At 29.6% G+C, this 22,964-nt stretch overlaps 1 protein-coding gene across 3 annotated transcripts in view; it reads left to right on the top strand.

Annotated features, from left to right (window-relative positions):
- Positions 1-17,369, top strand: part of LOC126686967 (uncharacterized) — a 34,266-nt gene extending 16,897 nt beyond the window's left edge. For 2 of the 3 annotated variants that reach the window (XM_050381288.2, XM_050381287.2), the window contains exons 3-4: positions 15,688-16,003; positions 16,752-17,369. In XM_050381288.2, the coding sequence (XP_050237245.1) occupies positions 15,701-16,003; positions 16,752-17,120 (672 nt within the window). In that variant the 5' untranslated portion in view covers positions 15,688-15,700 and the 3' untranslated portion in view covers positions 17,121-17,369. Of the gene's footprint in view, positions 1-10,828; positions 11,017-15,687; positions 16,004-16,751 lie in introns of those variants that run through there. The other variant, XR_007644016.2, reaches the window with a different exon arrangement.
- Positions 17,370-22,964: the final 5,595 nt, after the last annotated feature.

Raw genomic sequence — 22,964 nt, 5'->3', positions numbered from 1 at the left:
CACGTCGGAATTAAACAATCCAAAACAACACCAAAAATACCCAATAGGTAATAAAGCCCAATTAAAACAAGTCTATTGAGTTCTTATTTAAAATCCAATTTATAATTATTATTTAATAATCTTTAAATAATAATTATTTTCAAAATAGTGGGTTAGCCGAGTTACCAATGATTACTGATGGAGTCTGCCTTCTGAACCGGTGAGTAAGACCTGCAAAACAGGGTAGAAGAAAACTTACCGGACAGCAGAGTTTGAGGGATGATTACGGCAGTAATTCTCAGTGAAAATGGATGTTTAAGATGTCTAGGGTTTGTTTGTAGTGTGGAGAATAGGTTAGGTTAAAAAGTTACGTATTTAAGGGATCAGAGAATAAAGTCCAAAGTGCCCTCCTCGCAAGGGTTCTGCTGGTCTCGAACGAGACAAGCAGAACAGGCTGCATTCTCGTTCGAGAATGGTGATTCTCGAACGAGACTTAGCTCAAAATGCTGAGGTCTCGTTCGAGAATCACAATTTCGAACGAGACCTTCACCTTTGAGTCAGGTCGCTTTCGAGACCTGATTCAAAGATGATGGTTGAAGCACCAAAATAAAAGACCACTCAAAAATTTTAAAATTTGAACCGAACCAAAAATTAAACTACGAATCAAACCGCCTCCCGAAAAACTCAATTTATTTCCGAAAACACATTTAGAAAAATTTAAAAATTTTCCGGGATATTACAATAGCTCAGAAGTGAGGGATGAAAGACCAATAGTTAGTATCGAGAGGCCTCCTTTTATTCAGATTTGGAAGTCCCACGCTCCTCCAAGAATCAAGTTTTTTTTATGTGGGTCGCTTTCCACAATAGGGTCCCAACACTGGATTTTCTTGCTAGAAGATTTATTATTACTCCTGAAAATGATAAAGTTTCTATATGTGCGGAGGAGGAAACACAAGTACATTTATTCATTCATTGTCGTTTCGCGAGAGAGGTTTGTTGTAGCATTCTTTACAAACTAGATATTGTGTGGGTTTTTCCTAACACTTTTGTCGATTTCTATATGCAATGGATGGAGATTGTTCCTAGAGGTTCCTATTATGAGTTATGGCGGATCCTATGGTTCTTGATTGTTTGGGAGATTCGGAAGCATCGTAATAATCTCATTTTTCAGGGAAAAACGAGCACAGGCATGGATGTTACATTCAATAGTTTTTCTAGAGCGACGTTTTTATTCAAATGTTTTAATAGGAGTTTTTTATATTCCGGTTTGGATTTTTTTAGAAATCCTTTTTGTATTCTTTTTCAAGATTGTATTCTTTAATCTTCTATCTTAGTCGTAGCCTCTAGTGTGCCATCTTGTATGTGCCACTTCTTGTGCGAAAGCTTTGGTTAGAAGATTCTTTTCCGCGGTTTGCGGTTTTTAATATAATATTCGATTCATAAAAAAAAAACATTCAACAAACCGTTCATATTCTTTCAAGTCACATAAATGAATATTAACTATATTTAAATGTCTTAATGCATATAAATTAACAAACTTCTCATATGCTTACCGGCTAGACACCAATTATGCAAGAAACATAATTTAAAAATACATTATATTGTAAAATATTGAGTTACATAGTTGGTAATGGTAGAGAAAATGTTTAGTGAATGAGTTCCATGTCCAAACATATGAAATCGAAACTAATTTTGCTGTTTGAAATGTGATTACAGCAACTATGGTGGCAAGTGGTAAAAGAAATTAATTTCTCAGGGTATTAAGGGGTCACTAAACTTCTTTTTTGTGTAATAAATTTAACAACACATGCTATTCTCAAACAACGAAGTGAATTTTTTTTTTTGGTATAGAAACTGCAAGGATGACTTTTGAAGAAGAGGAAACTTTTCTTTTGGCCATTATGCTTATTGCACCATAAAATAATAAATTTCAAATATTGTCCATGGTTTTTAAATACAATATGCTAAAAAAATTATTTTTAACTCCTACATTATGTGAATTCTGTTTAGTGACCTGAGCCAAGCACACCACCCCAAACAAATGAAAAACTAATTTAATTTAAGTACAAAAAAATACAAACAACTAAAAGCATTTAGAATTGTAATGAAACCATATGAAGATGACAATCTGTTATCAGATGGATGAACAGTTAGCTTAGATACATATGCTCTGGCAAATGGAAATTTAAACTGAAATTACAACCAAATTAATCAATACATGATTTCACTAAACACCAAATCCACTAAATGCTAAAATTTTCAATGGTAACAGTGGCCAACTAAATCATTCCAGAAAAATAAACATATATTAATAGACTCCTTATAAGAATATGCCTAGAAAGAAAAAAGTAACTAATTTACTCTAACAATAATTTAAGGCAATAACTAATTAACCTTAAAACTAACTGGAAAATGACCATAGAACTGAGGAGATCAGGAGTGTACAATTATAATTGCAATTGGGTTGGAGGAATTCGAGTAAACCGGTGCCTGTGATTGTGTAATTGTGGCGGCGAATGGTGGCTTTGAATGGGCGAATGAAAATTCGAACAAGCCTGTTTTTCCGTGGTGCCTCGGTGACTGTAATTTGTTTAATGATGAAGATGGTTTGAGAGAGGAGGAGGCATATGGAAGCTGGGTTATATACGTAAAAATTGTAACTGTTGTTGGCTTTTAAATTTTATAACTATTGTTGGTGAAGATGAAATGTGAAAGGGCAGCTAAGTAGCACGGACACTTCATTCAATCGACGTTTTCCGTTTCGGAAACGTTTCGGACACTCGATGTTTCGGACACGAAACTTCATTTTTTACATAGGAAACTTTAAAATTCTACTGTTTCGCCGTGTCCAAGTGTCCCGTTTTCCCGTGTCCGTGTCCGTGCTACCTAGAAGAGCAGTAAAGGGTATAACGTTTGTTGAAGATAAACAGGAAAGGGCTTGTAAGATTAACGTTACTTCAGCATGGATAGGTAGAAGTTGTAGTGTTACATTTTAAAACTAAATGTGTCTGGATTTTAGAAATACACATGACAGAACCATATTGAAAGCTATTTTAGAGCTCAGTTTTATATAATAGTATGATATGATATGATATGATATGATGTGTTGTATATTTGACACATATTTTTTAGCATAATTAACATATAATTTATTTTTTTAAACCAAAATCCAATTATCAAACTTCAAAATTTAACCATTTCTTAATGAATCTATCATGGCCCAAATTATTGAGTCGAGATCGGCGCTAGGGAATGAGAATGGTAAATCAGAAACCGTAGCAAGCTTAAAATCAAAAATATTTTTTCACAAACAATTGAAAAATAACGATCGATACAAAACATAAGGGCATTTTACTTCCGTACCACGTATGTACTAGCCCGACTATATACAAACATAACTAGTGTATTTACGTTACATCACGGCTAACTAGCCCTGTCACACAAAACAACATCCGATGTAGCTGACAAAACTGTAAACACTTCAGGATGTATAAACAAAACGATATGACTCCATGCTGTAATGGTTATGACTGACAACAAACTACTGCAGCTCCTAACCGAGGTTGTGCACTGTACATGCTCAAAAGAAGAATCCTGAAAACAGGTCAGAGTGCCTTGCTTGTCAACTCTAGGTATATAAAAATATTTAATAACAACGGGGTCAGACTATGCTGAGCGAGATATACGTTACTAATGGTATTATAGAAATAACATCGCAGTTTAAAACAATTATATAAGCCAAATACAACTTTATCAACAAGTATTTGATCCGGAGAAAGCCTTAATCTTAAAACAACTTTAAACTAGGTATTTTCCTAGTTTTAACGAGCAAAACATATTTTCTTAAATCCTTTTGATATGGTTCCGAGATAATTTGACCCAGTTTAACCTATACCTAACGGTACAGTCCATCGAGTTAAACTAGTACTAATACTTTTATCCAAATGATCAAGGTTCGAGTCACGGGATAGTCGACCAAGTTCAACTTACTAGACACAGGTCCCGAGATAGTTCCACCGAGTTTAGACACTAGTGATCACACAGCATATTGACGCCCAATAGGTAGCTTGTTTCCTCGGATCGTAAAAAAATTCATAGACATATAAAAAACAACAAAAAGATACACAAATCAATCCAACATTAAATTTACAAGTTGTTTGGCAACAAAACAATCAATCTACAATTATTTGGTTCACAAATATCATGATCGATCTACGTGTGTGTGTGTGTGTGTGTGTATAATTTATATATATAGCTATACTTAGGTATAAAATAAATCATGTGCCGTGTATCTCACGGTAGAATAGCCATTTAATTCATATAATTTCAAATCACAACAACTATTATATAATGTGATGTGTTGTATGAGATATATATAAAATATTTAACACTATATTTATAGCGTAATAATACACAAGAGTAAAGTATAACTCATGGAATTTGCTATCCAAAATCACGATATCAAATGGTGGTCGAAGCCCACTAGGCCAAACACGTCAATTCTGAAGTCCGTCAATTTGTCTACAATTCAAATGCATTTAATTCATAAACGGAAACCTTAACACCTTAAGTCACAAACCTAGGTCAATCATGCTTAGGTTTAGTCCACTTTCATAGCTTAACAATTTTCTAAAACTATCTCAAATGTTCAAACTCAATTCGTCACATTTTTACGTCAATGACGTATTTTACGTTTAAAACTTAATATGCTCAAAATTTAGCTTATATTCCCTTAGCATTTTTATGTTTAAAACAGCCCATAACTATTTATATTCCATTAATATCAATTCACTTTTACTTAATCCAACAATCAAATTCAAATTCGTTAATCGTCAAAATCGATTTCTAATCATTTTGAATTCGACAACGTATTTAACATTTTAAATACGTCCAGCTTGAATTCCGATATAAAGTCCTTAACATTTTCAATGGTTATTAAAACCAAAACATCTTAAGTCTATTCCATACATTTTATCATTTTCTTTAAGCATTCATCAAAGTTTTAATTCGATACACGTTAAAATTGGTTTTCCAACTTCGTAGCTTTGCATCAAACGCGAACGAAATACGTACAAACCGCAAAGAAAGAGTGCGTTCAGCCCCTTTATTCCTTCGACCTGCCCTCCCCTGTTCATTAAGGGGAGGGCTGCTACGGCTAAGCCCTGTTTACAGCCTGCTCACTGCCGTGCTACGTTCAGCACGGCATGAGACTGCTGGTCATGAAACCAGCGGGTACGGTGGTTCTCCACCCTCCGGTTAGCTACGAACAAAACCCTAGCACAACTAAACAACACTCACAATTCTCCAATCATACACAAACATCCTATAAGCTCACTAATCATGGCATCTAAACGACAATTTCAGCTCAACAATTAACCAACACCATGCTTAATTACGAACAACCCTATATACTGAAACATATAACAACAAGTTGAGATTTTTTTTTACCTTAAATTGATGGTCAAGATCAGTAGCTATTGTCCTCCTTGTTCTGTTGCTGCAAAAATCGCTCAATTCCGATGTCAAACGAAGAATCTACAAGCTTTCAAAGATTTTTGCATCAAAGACTCAATTCTTACAACATCAACCATCAACAGCCCTAAATATCAATACCCTAACCAAATTCACCATTCTTACCTTAAATTGATGAACTAGATCATTGAAGGATTTCTCCCTTCTTCTGTTGCCGCAAGAATCACGCAATTTGGTTGAGAAACGAAATTAGGGTGATCATTTTAAGAATTTGCATGGTACATGTTTGATGAATATAATGAACTCTCTCTCCCAACCTAAACTCAATTCTGGAAATCTGATTTAAATGAATGAATGTTCATATGCAACATATATATATATATATATATAGGTAGCAAAATATTCATCTTGGTCCTTTAAGTTGCCACCTGTATTCATTTTACTTTATAACTTTTCTTTCGTCTGTTTTACTCCCTAAATTATTTAATCGTTTGAACTCGATAAATCCGTAGTATTTATGTCCAAATAAATAATACTATCTAAATAAATAATACTATTCTACTACCTCATTATTTTATTTTTCAATAATTTATTTTAATAAATTTCGGTTAAAACGCTCAAATTTCAATTCGAGACTTATCGCTCATTTCCTTACTTTCTGTTTATTTCTTTACTCCATAAATATCGATATCCAATTAATTGATATTACTTAACAAATAAAATAATAATTCTCATTAAAAATCCTTTAATATATTTTCCGAGAATAAAATAATATTTTTCCACTCGAGAATTAAGCTTAACTTTATTCTATCTTTACTTATGACTTCCTTTAATATCGTTTCCATTTCTATTTATAAAATTCTTATATCCATTTTTCCTTATTGGAATTCCAAAATCGACCTACTCGGCTCCTCTTCTATTTAATTCCTCCTATAAATATTTTATTAAAAATTCATCCTCTAATTTTCATATAACTTAGTTATCTTTGTTCGGTAAAGATCTTACTATCTCCTTATACCGTAGTACTTCGTCTGTTTCAATTTCTTTGTCTATAATGGTGATAATCACACTTTTAGCAACTCTTTTACTTAGCCAATAAGTGTTTTTAGATAATCTTAATACCTAAATGCTTATCACATAACTAGTTTATAACCTAGAAGACTCTAGCTAAACTCTAGACCTAATTCACCGCTATATATTCAGCCTTAAGTCAGCTGAGTCAGAGGTCGGACCAGAAAGGTAAAAACCCTAGAGAAAAAATTTGAATTCCCCCTAAGAAACCCTAGTAGGCCAAATTTTTCACACACGCCATACACAAATCACACTTCAATTCAGTCCTGAAAATAATAAGAACGCTTAAATTCTCCAAGAAATCTGCCTGCACACACTCGAAGCTGGACTCCGCATCCACTTTGCCAGCAAACGAGCGAAGGACTCATACTGGTAATTATGAGGACGCTCTATGTGTCCTTTTGATTTTATGCGCTATTAGGATGCATGTTTAGTCTATGTTGCTATTTTGCCATAAAATTGCCATATTAGCTATATTTTCATATTGTCAAATTGCCATGAATTCGATGAAAAAGCATGTTAATCACTGTTAATTAACTGTTTTTATGTCCAAACCCAAAAAATAAACAATTACATGCCTTAGAATGCACGTTTCTAGGTGTTTTAGTGTGTTTTGCCATGAAAAGTGCCTTAAAATAGCTGCTGTAAATCCATACTTTTGACCCAAATCATGTTTAAATGCTTTATAAATTCTATATTTGGATTTCTTGTTCGATTTTATGCGTCTTTTACTACTTTTGCATGAAAAACGGAGCTAAAACGAGAGACCAAACCAAAATCGAAACCTCAGACGTGCTGCCCGCACCGCCGCCGTCGACCATGTAACCGGCGGCGCCGCCACTCCAATCTGCCGGTGTCGGGGTTCATTACACCCAGATTTCCAAAATTGCTTCTCAGATCATCCAAAATTAGATCCAAACTTCTAAACGCGTTTCCGGGCTCGTTCAGGTTCGGAATCAGGCCTGATTTGAACCCAGACGTAGAGAATTTGATGAAGTTTAATTTTCTGTATTGTAACGGGCCAAACCTGATGAAAAATAGACCTTAAAGTCCACTTATGTACCATAAAGTATAAATCGGGCCCACGAACCCAGCAACTTCCAGAGCAGATGTCATGTGCACCAGAACTCAGAATCAACCTTTGTTTGAACCGACCGAACCATATAGACGAGACGGACAACTTCCATGTTCTGACCGAGAGCCAATGCTGACCATCCCGACAGTCACACCTGTGCGAGTGCCAGGTACTCAAAAAGTCAACGAGGTTTAAAAGTATCTCTAACCTTGCATGTATACCAACTGAACGTGGGCCAGTTTGCAGTGTTTACTGCTTTCCAAAAACCATATCACTTAACTTGTTAAAGGACTGGTCACATAAATAAGCCAAATACTGCACTTCCAGCCAGTCACTTAGACATCTTAGGACTACCATGAAAACGTAGTAATGGTTGTATAGGCTTTTTAAGACTCGCTAATAAAATCAATCAATCAAATGTTTACATCCAGATTAGGCTTTGTGCATGTAATCGATCCATACCAGCCACACTTCTACTTGCTAAAAACCTCTAAGGTTAGATGTTTGTTTAGGAGTACCAACTACTTGCCTTAAATACCAATCCAGATCGAGTAATTTGCACTTCTAACGTGTTTATCGCTTTCATACCTTTTTATTTCCACCTTTCATATCCTATAAACTGCATATGATGTTGAGATGAGAATAAAACGAATATGTTCAGTAAATAAAGCCGGTAACAGATAAGTCAAGCACACGGGTTTCAGGGAGATTCACGAACCCTAGTCTTTGGTCCGATGAACAATACTCTTACCCATAAGCGAGTAAGGTTACCTAGCCGCTTAAAAGGCATTTCATAGTTAAATTAGGTGGCTACTCCATTTTTCAAACCATTTTCAGATCGAAAAGTCTGCCATAAGCCTTGAGCGAGTGGCACCCGAACTCCACTCTGCTCACAATATGTAATACATGTATTAAAATTTTTGATAGGTCTCTAAAATGTATAAAAATATTAGTAATAAAACTTTAAAAATACATAAAAATAAAGAAAATGTTTCGAACAATGATAATGTATCAAATATGTATCGGAGGTGTATCAAATAAGTATCGAAAATACCTCAAATATATTTTTCAAATGCATGTTGTATGCATCAAATATATATTAATAATAATTTAAATATTTTAATCTATTCAATTAATTAAACTTCAATTCACTACATTTAATTCACTTCTTGATGATTTAAAAAAATTTAGTATTTTTTAATTAATTTAATTATTTATATATTTTAAATTAAAACTAATATTAGTATTTTAAAAAACATTATATAGAACATATTATCTTTTGCCCTTTTGGCATAATTTAAATAAATAAATATATAATTACTTTTTTTGAGAGGAAATATATAAATAATAATTGTTTTGTTATATTTAAAAAATTAAAGAATTTTTTTTGATGTGTTCAATCTTGTTCAGAGTGAACACATCAAATAAACTGACGCGCGGATCAGTGTCTAATGCACCAGAAAAGGTGTCAGCAGGCCTGACGCGCGCTAACGTCAGCATAATGTGATGCGCGCTGACGTCAGCAAAAAGGTATTGATGTAATTGTTTTTGGTGAAACAGTGTGAATGCAAATTTTTGGGGGAAAAAATAACCATGAAATTTGGACCCAAAAAAAAGCTTAACTCTCTAATTATTCCAAAAAAAAAAACATATCTTATTAGTGGCCATTAAACTTTTTATCATATTATCATAGGCTATTAAACTAGTACAGTAATCACTTATTTAATTATATGGATTTCAAAGCTCTAATTTTCGGCTTTCCTTATTTAGTTAAACTCTATATACTCATAAAATCTAATATTTTTATTATTTTTAATCAAATAATATAATGTTATATTAATTTTATTTTTTGTCGACTTAAATGTACTATATCCAGAGTAAGTGCACAGTCATGATAAAAACAATGTTGAATAAAATGTCATTACACTGACGAGAAAAAAGATATGTTTTCTTTTTACAATTCTTTTTATTTAATATTTGTATAATTGATTTAATTTTAATTTTTTAAAATATATTAATTACACGTACTTTATAAAAACAAAATTGCGCTCCAGTAGACCGTTACACAACGTTACGACTGTTACTTATACGTTACCGTCATATACAGCCGCGGCCGGGACTGCACAATAAAAAGAGAATAGAAATTTACTCTATATAAATCATATTTGTGAATTCATCAATAATTTATTTTCATTTTATAATATAAAAATAAATTAAAAGTAAATTTATAAAACTTTTAGTAAACTGTTAGTGATCTGATAGTCAACTTTTTATTAAAAAAACTGTTAGTAAATCAATAGTAAATCTATCATAATTTTAAAAATAAAAACTGTATTTTTATAATCAAAAACTGTATTTTTAAAATCTATTAAAAGTCAAATGTATTTTTTAACACAAACTGGTCAAATAATATATTTATCTAGTATATAGGAATTTTAAAAAAAAAAAAACTACCAAAAAAATTGAGCCCTATTTTATTTGGACTTTAGACTCACCGAAATCATATCTTATTTAATGGCCATTAAACTTTTTATTATATTATCATAGGCCATTAAACTGGTACAATGACTAGTTATTTAATTAGAGAAAATTATACTCTGCACGTGATTTTGGAAAATTATTCCAAAATCATCCACCGTGCTAAGTATTTGCAACCAAAAGTGTTGGTTTGCAATAATACGTATTTAAATATTTGCACAAAACGCGTAGCTTTCCTTTTTAATTATTTTTTCTTCCTTTTTATCTAATTTCACCCACAATCGTGTTATTTCTTCATCTTTTTTTTGTCTCATTCTCCACTAATCAATTATCTATTTTTATATAAATTTGGACTTTTTCATCCAAATTCTCCTTAAACATCTACCCTCAAATGTCTGTGAACTTCATTAAAAGAATCAACCCATATATACATGACATGGAATTTATTCAAGTAAATCCCTTTTTACTGTTTTTGTATGATATACCAAATTTTTTGATTTTTTAATTATAGGTAATTCATTTTTAAACTAAGTAGAGGAAATGCACTTAAATTTTAAATAGGTTTCAGGTTTTATCTATTGGGTTATCAAAATTATGTCCAAAATAATAAAATTGATTTTGATTTTAAAAATTGATTCTTTTACATATGAACAACTATGCAATGTGAGCAAGAAATTGATTTGTTTTGTTGCTTAGTTTTTTTATACAATTCTTGTTCTTTGGTTTTACTGTGTTCATTTGTTCTTTTTACAGCATAAACTCCATAAGAAAATGAGACCATATATTTTAGAAAAAATCGTAGAGTTTTACGGTGAGGAAGAAACGATGATAGATTTACACTGTACCAAGTAATCATGAATATGTGAAGGCATCACAAATGCTAGATGCTATATTCTTGTTGTCAATATTTGAAATATTTGTAGATCTACACATTGGCATGTTATCCGTATATTTTTTATATACTATCAATACATTTTTTGACATATATATATATACACTTGTTACTCCTTCGTTTCCATTTTTTTTTGACTAAATAATTAAATTACAATACGAATAATATATAGAAAAAATAACAAGAAAACCACAATAAATTAATGACTCTCTATTTCACATAATGCAATATTAATTAATTTGTTTACTTGATTACAATTTTTCTTTCATAAAATACCAACTTCTATTATACTTTTCAACCAACACCACCTTCCTCCCAAGCCAACATGTGTCCACCAAATCACATATATTTTTCAACCGAAAGGGTCCACAGTTGAAATATGATTCACGGGACTGATGAAACAAAAAGAAAAGAGGGGCCCTTGGTTTCAATTATAGTCGTCAGCATTATGATTTAGATTTAGAGTACGTCGCATTATGACTTAAGAGTGCCCCATCAATTTTTAGATATTCACTTGCCTGCATTCTCCTTATCAGTTATCACTTTAGGTCCTTTTTCTTTATTTGCGTTATTAGCAAAAATTGGTACACATTCTTTACATCTTGTTTTAAAAATGGTACCACAAACTTTAATTTCTATGATTTTTGTATTTTTGTATTATTGTATTATTGTTTATATTTTTATTTTATATTAGTGTTTTTATTTTGTACATTTCCGATACATTTTTGATTCATTTTTTATACATATTTTATTCATCTCTGATACATGTTTGATATATATATTCGACCGTTCAAACACTTTTTCTTGTGTTTTATACATATTTGATACGTTTCAAATATATTAGATAATTATTGATTTATAATTTTTAAAGAAAATAGTTAAACGACGCGTATGTAGGTTAATTTCTCTTTTTTAAAATTTTGAATTGAGACAGTCAATGATGGAACAATTCCGTGTTGTTGAGTTTTTGGATTTTTTTGTTGCATGGAAGAAGTGTAAATAGTTTTACAATGCCATCAGATTAGACTTGGAGGAAATTAGGTGATTCTACCACCAAAAAAATCTTCTATGGAGATATTATGGCTATGGAGAATATGTGGAAAATATAAATAAATGCTTTAGTTAGAGAAGAAGTGGAGACATTTTGGGTCTAGAAAAAGAATTAGATGTAGTAAAATTAAAGTATAATTAACCAATTTAATTGTTATTTTTTATTTTAGTCTATTTAATTGATTCAATTGTCTAATTTGATCGGTTCATTTTATATTTATACATCTATGATGTATAATTTATACATGATAGATATATTTTTTAATGTACTTTATAGATACATCGTTGATACATAAATTATACACGATTGATACATTTCAATACATCTTAGATATATTAGATGATTATTGATTTATTATTTAAAAATAAATAGTTAAACGACGTACGTATAGGTTTTTTTTTGCCAAACGCGTCGGTATTTTAAAATTTACCTTAATAGATACATCGCTGATAAATAATTTATACATGATAAATATATTTTTTAAATATACTTAACATATGCATAATTTATGTATAATAGATACATCGCTGATACATTGTTATTTATCAAAAAAAATTAAACATGATAGTATATTTTTTAAATGTACTAATAGATACATCGCTGATACATAATTTATACATGAGATATACATTTTTAAAATATATTTAAATAGATACATCGTTGATACATATATACTTTTTAAATATTCGTAATAGATACATCCGTGATACATAATTTCTATGTGATATATATATTATTATAAGTTAGGCCCGTGTATTAATAAAATTGAAAAATGATCAAACATATAGTTTAATATATCGCCGATACATATATGATATATATTTAATACATCGCTGATACATTTCTGATTTGTCAAGTTCTATAGTTTCAAGGACTGCCATCGTTGGAGTATTATTTATAGCGTGGATACATATCTGATATATTCAAATAAATTATCGTCAAATTCTATAAAAAAATATATATATATAAACATGATAGACACATTTTTTAAATGTATTTAATAGATACATCGTTGTACATAATTTATACACGATAGATATATTTTTAAATGTATTTAAATAGATACATGATAGATACATTTTTACTAAATTTATATATTTTTATTAAATTTACACACTATATATTTTTTACATATATTTGTTTGATACATCATTGATACATAATTATTTATTGTAGTTAATTAAACTAACTTTCTGATTTTTGTAAATATTACTTTGAATAATTTTGTGGATTTTTTTATATTTATAAATATACAGGAATAATAAAATACGATATATAATCAAAATATATTTTTAAAAGATAAATAAAAAACTGTCAATTTTATTTTTTTGGAGAATGTATCAATGATATCTCGGAGATGTATCGAAGATGTATCGGAGATGTATCAGATGATATTATAAAACTGTGTCTATAATTTGTTGATGCTTGCGTGCTATTGGCTGACGCTCTGACGCGCTGACGCGCTCTGACACGTCAATCACATGTGCTAGCTGTTTTTATTCCTTTTTATTAAGATAATGTCATGTTTGCCATGTGTCACCTTTTTAATAGAATGGTGTTTGTTGTAAACTTTTGTGCTTTTGTGGTAGGAATGATAAATAATGGAGTTAGGTGGCAATGTATGAAATGTTGAGTCATTTTTGTGGTATTTTTGTAATATTCTCTAATATATACTGAAAATATATTCAAAAGCACACAAATAATATAAAATAGTTACATTCTAATATATTTTTAATATAAAAAAATGGTTGTTTAATTGTTGTAAATGTTTTTTTTTTGTTGTGATATTTATTGATTCGGATTTTATTGGCAGAAAATATACACAAATTACATAATTCCGGCATATATAAAATATACAAAAATTATATAATTACGGTATACATAAAATATACATAAATTATATAATTACGGTATACATAAGATATACATAAATTATATAATTACGGTATATATAAAATATACATAAATTATATATTTACGGTATACATAAAATATACGTAAATTATATAATTATGGTATACATAAAATATATATAAATTATATAATTACGGTATACATAAATTATACAGAAATTACAAAATTACAATATAAATAAAATATATATAAACTATACATAAATTACACAATTGCAGTATACATAAATTATACAGAAATTACATAATTTCGGTATATATAAAGTATACAGAAATTACATAATTTTGGTATATATAAAATATACAAAAATTATACAAAAAATGGAATCTATTTGTGCATTCTTACTCAAATAAACATAAATCTATTAATACATTCTTATTGAAAACAAAAAATATTACCGAATGTATAATGGAATACTTAAATTATATAAAAAGTAATACGTATAAATTATATACAATGTACATCTTCTACTCAACAATATAAATTTAAAATTAAAATTAATTATGCTAATAATATAGATATAAAGTAAAACATTATGTACTTTTTGATATACAAATGGAGCAGAAAATAAATATAGAGCTAATATTTGATTCTATGCCCGGAGTTGGTCGTCTGGTATATATCCACCATTGAATTTGCAAAAACCCTAATCAACAGGTGTGATCATCTAGTTATCACCATCATTGCATCTCAACCCAACACTTACTTCACCCATCTTCCTGATAAGTCGATGGCCTTCCTCCATTAACACATGCTACAAAATCTATTCAAAGCTGCCACTGTGCTATTATTGACGGCTATAAACTCTACGTCGGAAAAATTATCTCCAATGTTACGTCGCCGGCTCCGTGATTTGTTCTGCGGCTCACTTGCTGATATTGCATCTGAATTGGGTATCCCATTGTTTGTATTCTTTACTAGTGGAGCTTTATTCTTGAGTTTCTTACTTCATCTGCCTGCTCGCCATCAGCTGGTTGGCTCTCAGTTCACTTACTCCGATCCTGACGTCTCATTTGAGAAGAAATCTCAATTCATGTGTTTGTTGCAATAATTTTTATTAGTAACGTATCATTGCAATTTATTTACCTTTGTAAGTATTGTTCCCAATAGAAAAGAAACATCAATATTTTTGGTATTATTTTAATATAATTGCGTATTTTTCAATTTTTCCCCTAACTATATGTATTTCAAAGCTATAAATGTTACCAACCAGCTGTATCTCAAATGGTATAGAGAAAATTAGGAAAAATACTCTCTTTTTATAAATATTTACAGATTATACCTCAGTGATTAAAAGATACTGAAATTACTCTCTATTTTATGGACATATCTGTCTTTACCTACATGGGCGGTTTTTTTTATTTTAATGACCCAACCCATTTATGTTTATACTCCCAGTTTTCAAATATTTATGTTTTTACTCCGTGAGCAGTTATCACTCTTCCCTCTCTTTTTTTTCATTCTCTTTCCAGTTCTCGCTTTATTTCCGTTTCTTCGTCTTCCATTTTCTTCTTTTCTTCATCGATTTTGATTCTTCGTTTCTGGTTCTCATTGATATATCTGTGTTTTCTGAATCTTATCAGTGCGTTTGGTGAGTAATGTTTACATTTTTCAATTAATTTGTCTGTAATCGTTTTTTAGGTTTTTTAGGCATTTTTTTTGATTTTTTATTTAAATTTCTCAATTGTTTGTTCATATTTGTTGATTTTCTCTTTGTATTGTGTTGATTATAACTGATTTGTGTTTTATTTTCAGTTAATCTGACATCATGAGTGATTCCGATTTGAATAAAACAGTAACTCAAATCATTAGACAAATGAAAAGGCCTGTCACTATTGATAATGAAGTGGAGAATGTCGCTAATTCTCCAGTTCGAAAAAGTTTAAGAATCAAAATGTTACATGCAGATGAAGTTCCTGTTTGTAAGACTGAGAAAAAATCAAGAATGAAGAGGAGAGCAGTTAAAAAATTTGTATGTGGTAAAAGGAAAGCAGAACCTGTTGTGGTTAAAAGAGACATTAAGATGAGAAGGCTTGGAAGTGATAATCTGAATAAAAATGATTCTATTCAGGTATAAAATTGTATCTAAGTTGTGATACTTTTATGATAATGTTGTTTATAGTAGTTGATAATATGATGATATTATAATATTTTGTTTTGTTAGTCGATTGTTACTATCTATTTTTTGTTTTTATTTTTTTATTTAATAACATAATTTTTTATGATAATTGTATGATAATGTAAAAATAATACGTTTTTTTGATTTTTGATTGATAATCAGATTTGTTATGTTAATATCATTTTGTATGATAATGATATGATAATACATGTTTTACTCTAATTACAGTTTTTTATTTTGTTATATAAGTTGATGATACTGTTATGATAATATGTGTTTTCTGGTATAGTTTTCTGATTTATAAAAATGATAATCTAATTATAATTTTATGATAATGTAAATATAATATGATACATTTGGAATTTTTGATAAAGTTTCTGTTTATACTTTGTTTCTACTGCTTATGATATTATCATTTGTATGATAATATGATGATATCGTTGATAATTTTAATTTATTTTGTAATATTTATATGTTAAGTTTTTAAATGATACCTTTATGATAATATATATATATATATGTATATATTATAATGATAATATTTTTTACATAATAACTGTATGATAACTGTATAATAATATAAATATCGTACTATATACTATGATAAATGTATGATAATGTGATCATTATATACATGTATTGTTATGATTATACTATGATAATGTAACTGACCTGTGAATATATTATTTGTTTATTGCAGAACTTTGATCTTTTAATTGCTCCGAATCTCCGGTTTGTTGGAAAAGTTGGCAAGGCTTGTTCTTTTGATGTGATAAAAAATATTAAATCGAAGCTTAGTTCTGATCAGCTGTCTACATTTAAGAGCAGTAGGTTTGGTTTGTATTTGGATATTGGAAAGGATGTATTGAGTCTTAGGCTTATACATTCCATACTGCTAAGGGAAGTCCATCATCCAAATATTGATGAGCTGTGGTTTTACTATGGTGGGCAAAACTTGCGTTTCAGTTTGTATGAGTTTGGATTGGTGAGCGGTCTTGTGTGCGGTGGGGACGAGTCTAGGTTTTCTGACTATTTCACTGGTGGAACTTTTTTTGATAAATTTTTTTAATGATGATAATAAGATTAGTCGTTCTGTTATTGAATCGAAATTTAAAGATGCGGTGTGGGAGAATGATGATGATGCTGTAAAGTTCGCGAAGCTGTATTTTGTTCAGTGTTTTCTGTTGGGTAGCCTTGATAATACATTGATCGACATCCGATTTATTCATCTACTGGACTGCCCTGATTTTGATAATTTTCCATGGGGAAAATATTCTTTTGATTTATTTGTTCAGTCTACCAAGAACAAGCTTTGGACCTTGCTGCAGGCATCAAAACAAGCTACATTTTATCGATTGTATGGCTTTTCCTATGCCATTCAATTTTGGTTCTATGAAACTCTGACTACTGTGCCTGCTTTTTTGTGTTCGTTGAATAATGCTGCTGCGTATCCTCGGTTTATGCGTTGGAGTCGGAAGGATATGAGAAAGATTCAAAACTCTGATTTCAAAGTTTTTGATGATCCAAATGAAAAGGTATAAATATCTTGTTTTATTATAATTTTGATTAATTTTGTGTACTGTTAGTTAGTGATTTTTTATTGTATATTGTAGGCTATATCAAGTTCAAACATTAAAGCCAATGCTTACGAATTAAGTGAAAATATTGTGTCTGGACTGAATGATCAAGATTCTGTCTTTAAAGAAGAGGAAGCTGCTGCTGTTAATACTGAGGGTGATAGTATTTTGGAAGTGGCGAAGTCTGCTTGCATGAAGTTTGTTAATGAATTGAAAGATTTGGTCTTTGATAGTGGTATTGAGTATTCTGATATGGAGTTAGGTGTCAGAAAACAGATTTATGATTGCATAGAGAGTTTTGAAACTAATCAATTAGCTGACATTTTTAATGATAAATCTGTAAAGGTACGTGCTTATGCGTTTTTTTAAATGATAAATGTATGATAATATTATGTTTTCATTTTAAATATAACTTTAACAAGTTTTTTCATTTTATGTGTAGTCTGATAATGTTGATAGTGAGGTTCACTCTTCTGATGGTCATGAAGAAGACAATTCTTCCGATGAAGAGACTGAAAGTTGCAATTATGCTGAAGAAAAGATTAGAAATACTAAATCTGTCGATGATGAGAGGGAAGATGCTGAGTCTGCTGAGGATGTGACTATATTGGCTGAGGATGTGACTACATTGGCTGAGGAAGAGGTTAAAAATGATAAACCTGCTGAAGATGTGACTAAAATGGCTGAGGAAGAGAGTAAAACTGAGAAGTCTGCTGAGGACAAGTTTAAAAATGATGATTCTGCTGAGTATTCTATTAGAAATTAGAAAGATTCTGGTGATGAGAGTAACAATGATACTTCTTCTGATGAATACATCGAACATGAAAGTGAGAATGTGCAGAAAGTTTATTATTCAGAGAGTGGAAAGGTAAATTTTATGTTTTTTTTATTATTTTATCAGTATATTATGATTATAATATCATGATAATAACATGATAATATCTGATAATAACATGATAATATTATGATCATATAATGATAATGTCTTATAGTGTTAATAAGTTTATGATAATATGATTATGATAATATCATGATAATGTTTGTTTGATTAATTTTTTTATTGTTTTGTTTCTGTTACAGACTATTGTTAAATCCAATGCTTAGCATGTTTCTGATTTTGAGATTGCATTATATTATCATGATAATATCATGATAATAACATGATAATATCATGATCATATAATGATAATGTCTTATAGTGTTAATAAGTTTATGATAATATGATTATAATAATACCATGATAATATGATAATAATGTTTGTTTGATTAATATTTTTATTGTTTTGTCTCTGATTACAGACTATTGTTAAATACAATGCTGAGCATGTTTCTGATTTTGAGATTGTAAAGGTATATTTATTTTTTTGTTACTTTAGTTTATGTTAAATATATGATAAGTGTATGGTTTTTTCATGATATTATGATGATAATGTTTGTTAGCTTGATCTTTTTGCTATCATGTGTCTGTTTTACAGATTGATGCTGATGTTAATTATCATATGCAACCTGTTGCTGATGATCAAGCCAACGTTGAGCACGTTGCTGTACTAGAGAGCAGAATTGTAATTTTTTATTTTAATCTTGTGTTTTTAATATTCGTTTTAGTGTTATTGTTATTATTATGATGTTGCTGTTTGTTTGACGTTGCAATAAAATTTCTGTTTTATAGATTGATGCTGAGGGTAATGATCAGATCAAACCTGCTGCTGATGATAAATTGAATGAAGAGCACGTTTCTGCATTAGAGAGTGCGAATGTAATTTTTTCTATGGACATATAATGTGATGATAATATGATGATAATATGATAATATATTATAATACAAGAGTATTTTAGATGATAAATATATGATAATATAATGTGTTGATAATATGATGATAATATTATTATATTTTAGGTGATACTGTTATTTGTTCAATATTTTTGATAAATTATGTCTGTGTACAGATTGATTCTGAGGTTAATGATGGAGTCACACCTGTTTCTGGTGATGTTGTGTCTATTCCTACGTGTAGTAGAGGTGTGAGTAAGGTTTATGGAAAACAGCCTGGATTTGAATTGTTTGTGGAACAAGATGGTTATTTTGATGAAGTTGGTGATCAATCCGGCTTTGATTTAGTTGGTAGAGGAATTGAAGTGGGATTAAAAGATTCTTATACTGAGGTATAATCATGTTATATAAATTTCTGATAATGTTTATTATGACTGTTTTATTTGATATAATAATGTGCTGATAATATGATGATAATAATATTTTTGTGATTTTACAGAATGTCAATAAGGATGCTTCTGAAGTTGATACTTCTAAACAAACCATGTTAGATCAATTGGTGCAAGATGAAGTTGATAAGCTTGCTGATGTTTGTAGCGATGAGTTTTTGCTAACTCCGGTTAATGCCAATTCTGAAAAGGTTGATTCGGCTGTTCCTTCTAATAAGATTCCTTTAGAGAAGGTAAATGAATCTGATGAGATAGCTGATCTTGCTACTGCGGAGTCAGATGTATCAAATATTGTTGCTTCGTTGTCTGTTTATATTCCAACTGAGGTATTTATAAAATGAATTTAGTTTTATTAGTTTGTTTTTGTTTTTGTTAAGTTGTGTTTTTACTGTGTGTTCTGTTATTTATGTAGGAAAAGTTGAATGAATCGGCTGTTTTAGCTGTAAAGCCTGTTTCACCTAAAATGGCAGATAAAAATGACGACACAGTTCCTGTTGCAAAAAGTAGACCAAAAGTAATATATTTTATTTTATTACAACTATTTAATTATGGCATTATTTTTATTTATTTTATTTATAATTTATTACTGTTTTATTGTAACAGCTTGTTTTTAAAAGAAAAGCAGTTCAGGTTGATGTACCGGCTGAATTTGCATTGATTGAGCGAATAAGAAATTTAGACTCGGCAGAGAAAGTTAAATCAATGGGGCTGACTTTTACAAATCATTGTCCTTTGTTGATGGAAAGTGTTCATGATATGTGCAACCAATTTTGGCTTTCTGAGTTTGACTGGATTGAAACTAACACGCATAGGAGAAAACATTCAACGTAAATTTTTTTGTTATCATGTTTTTCATTTGTTTAATTGCTTTAAATACTAACTTTGTATTTTCCAGCAATGAAATTTACTATACAAGAGAAAAGATATTACGCCCAGGATTTAGGCTTGGTGGAGAGGAAATTACTATAAAAGATTTCTTCCATATTTTGAATACACCTGGTGGTTATTTGGAATCGAGTGTAAGTAACATTTATTCAACTTATTATTATTTGTATATATTTGATAACTACATGATAATTTTATGATTGGGTTATGATAATGTAATATATTTGGTGAATTCAATCATTATTATGTTTATTTGATAATATGATGATAATGTTCTGATACTAAATATTTTTATGATTTTATTGTTAATATTATCATACTTCTGTTTTATGATTAGTTTATGATAATATCATGATAATGTTATAATTGGGTTATGATAATGTAATATATTTGGTGAATTCAATCATTATTATGTTTATTGATAATATGGTGATAAGGTTATGATACTAAATATTTTTTATGATTTTATTGTTAATATTATCATACTTCTGTATTATGATAAGTTTATGATAATATTACTTATAGGTTTATGATAATATCATGTTAAGGAATATGTAATGTTATTTAGTTTTATGGTATTGTTATTATTATCTTTATATTCAATTTGTTTGTTTTTTTTTATTTCAGCATATTGATTGTCTGTTTACGTACCTGCGAAAGAAGTGTATTTTTCTGAACAACAGCTATAGTGTTTGTGGAAATTGGTTTGATCAGTATGTGCAGAATGGATATCGACTCTACCTCGAGAATCAAAATGTCACTGATCTGCCTCAGTTTGATGCAATATATAATTTTATAGTTGGAGAGGCTGGACTTTATAAGAGGGCATGGGGCGATCTGAAGTTCATACTTTTTTCAGTTCATCATAAAATTGATGGCGAATTTAAAGATCATTTTATTCTTGCCAAGCTGAGTTTTGATGAAAGATGCTTCTATGTGTATAATTCTTCTAGGAATCTGCTATATGATGAGCCTATACGCGAAGCTATGACTGCATATTCAACGTTACTGCCATTAATTTTGAACTATGTTGGATTTTACGATCGTACTGATATCAACTTCAACTCAGTTTACTATGTTGGCAAGAAAACAACTGATCCATTTGCTGTAGCTTTTATGGATGACCTTCCTGTTCAAGAAAATTCGTAAGATTCTTTGATTTTTACGTTCTGTTTTGTTTTTTATTTATTAAGTTTAATTAGATACTTATATTGTGTTTTAAAATACATGCAGAGATTGTGGTGTGTATGCTACTGCTTTTGCCGAATATTTGATTGAAGGGAAGCGTATTCCAAAGGCTCTTCGTATTAAACAAATACGTAATAGATATGCAGTTAATCTGTTCATGTATGGTAGGTGGAAGAACAAGAGTGGTTATGTATCTGATTGAATTGTAATTTTTGTTTTTGTTGTACATTTGTTGATTTGTTTTTACAATTTTAGTAATGTTTGACAATTTTTTTTTTGTAAATACTATTAAGGAAGGATTTGATTTTATTATGCTATGATAAGTGTATGATAATTATATTTTTCTTATATGACTACTTTCATGATAGTTATATGATAATATGAAGTACAGTGATCACGCATATATTATAATTAGTATATTTGAACCTGCAATTATTGTTTTTACAGATTACTATATGCTAAGGATGTGATACAAGAGATTTGACTGAAGTGAAGAGTATTCAGGATTGTCTTCATATTGAATATTTTTTTAATGTTAATCTTTCATGTATGTTAGTAAAACAAGATAGTTTATTTATTATAATGATTTTTGAATGTTGCTGATGGTATTATGTCAATTAATTTTTTTGTTTAAATTTCTGATATATAATTATGGAAGTATAACTAAAATGATAACTAAATGATAAGTATATGATAATTCATGATAAGTGTATGATAATCAGTATGACAATCAAATGAAAAGTTTATGATAATCATGTGAGAATTATATGATATTAACATGATAAGTGTATGATAAGTTCATGATATTAACATGATAAGTGTATGATAAGTTCATGATAAGGATATGCTAACATATTTTTAAAAAAATTTATTAGACATTATTATTCCAAATTTATGACAATAATTCATGATAAGTGTATGATAATCAGTATATTTATCATTTATTATCATGATAATTGTATGATTTTCTTACAGATTTCTACTCCAAACAATTTTACAAATGAAAAAGTGTATGATAGTGAAAAGTTTATGATAATTAGTAT

This window comes from Mercurialis annua, linkage group LG6, assembly GCF_937616625.2.
Source record: "Mercurialis annua linkage group LG6, ddMerAnnu1.2, whole genome shotgun sequence".
In the NCBI taxonomy this organism is placed as follows: domain Eukaryota; kingdom Viridiplantae; phylum Streptophyta; class Magnoliopsida; order Malpighiales; family Euphorbiaceae; genus Mercurialis; species Mercurialis annua.
The sequence above is the reverse complement of the archived record's forward strand: the minus strand, read 5'-3'. Positions and strand labels throughout refer to the sequence as shown.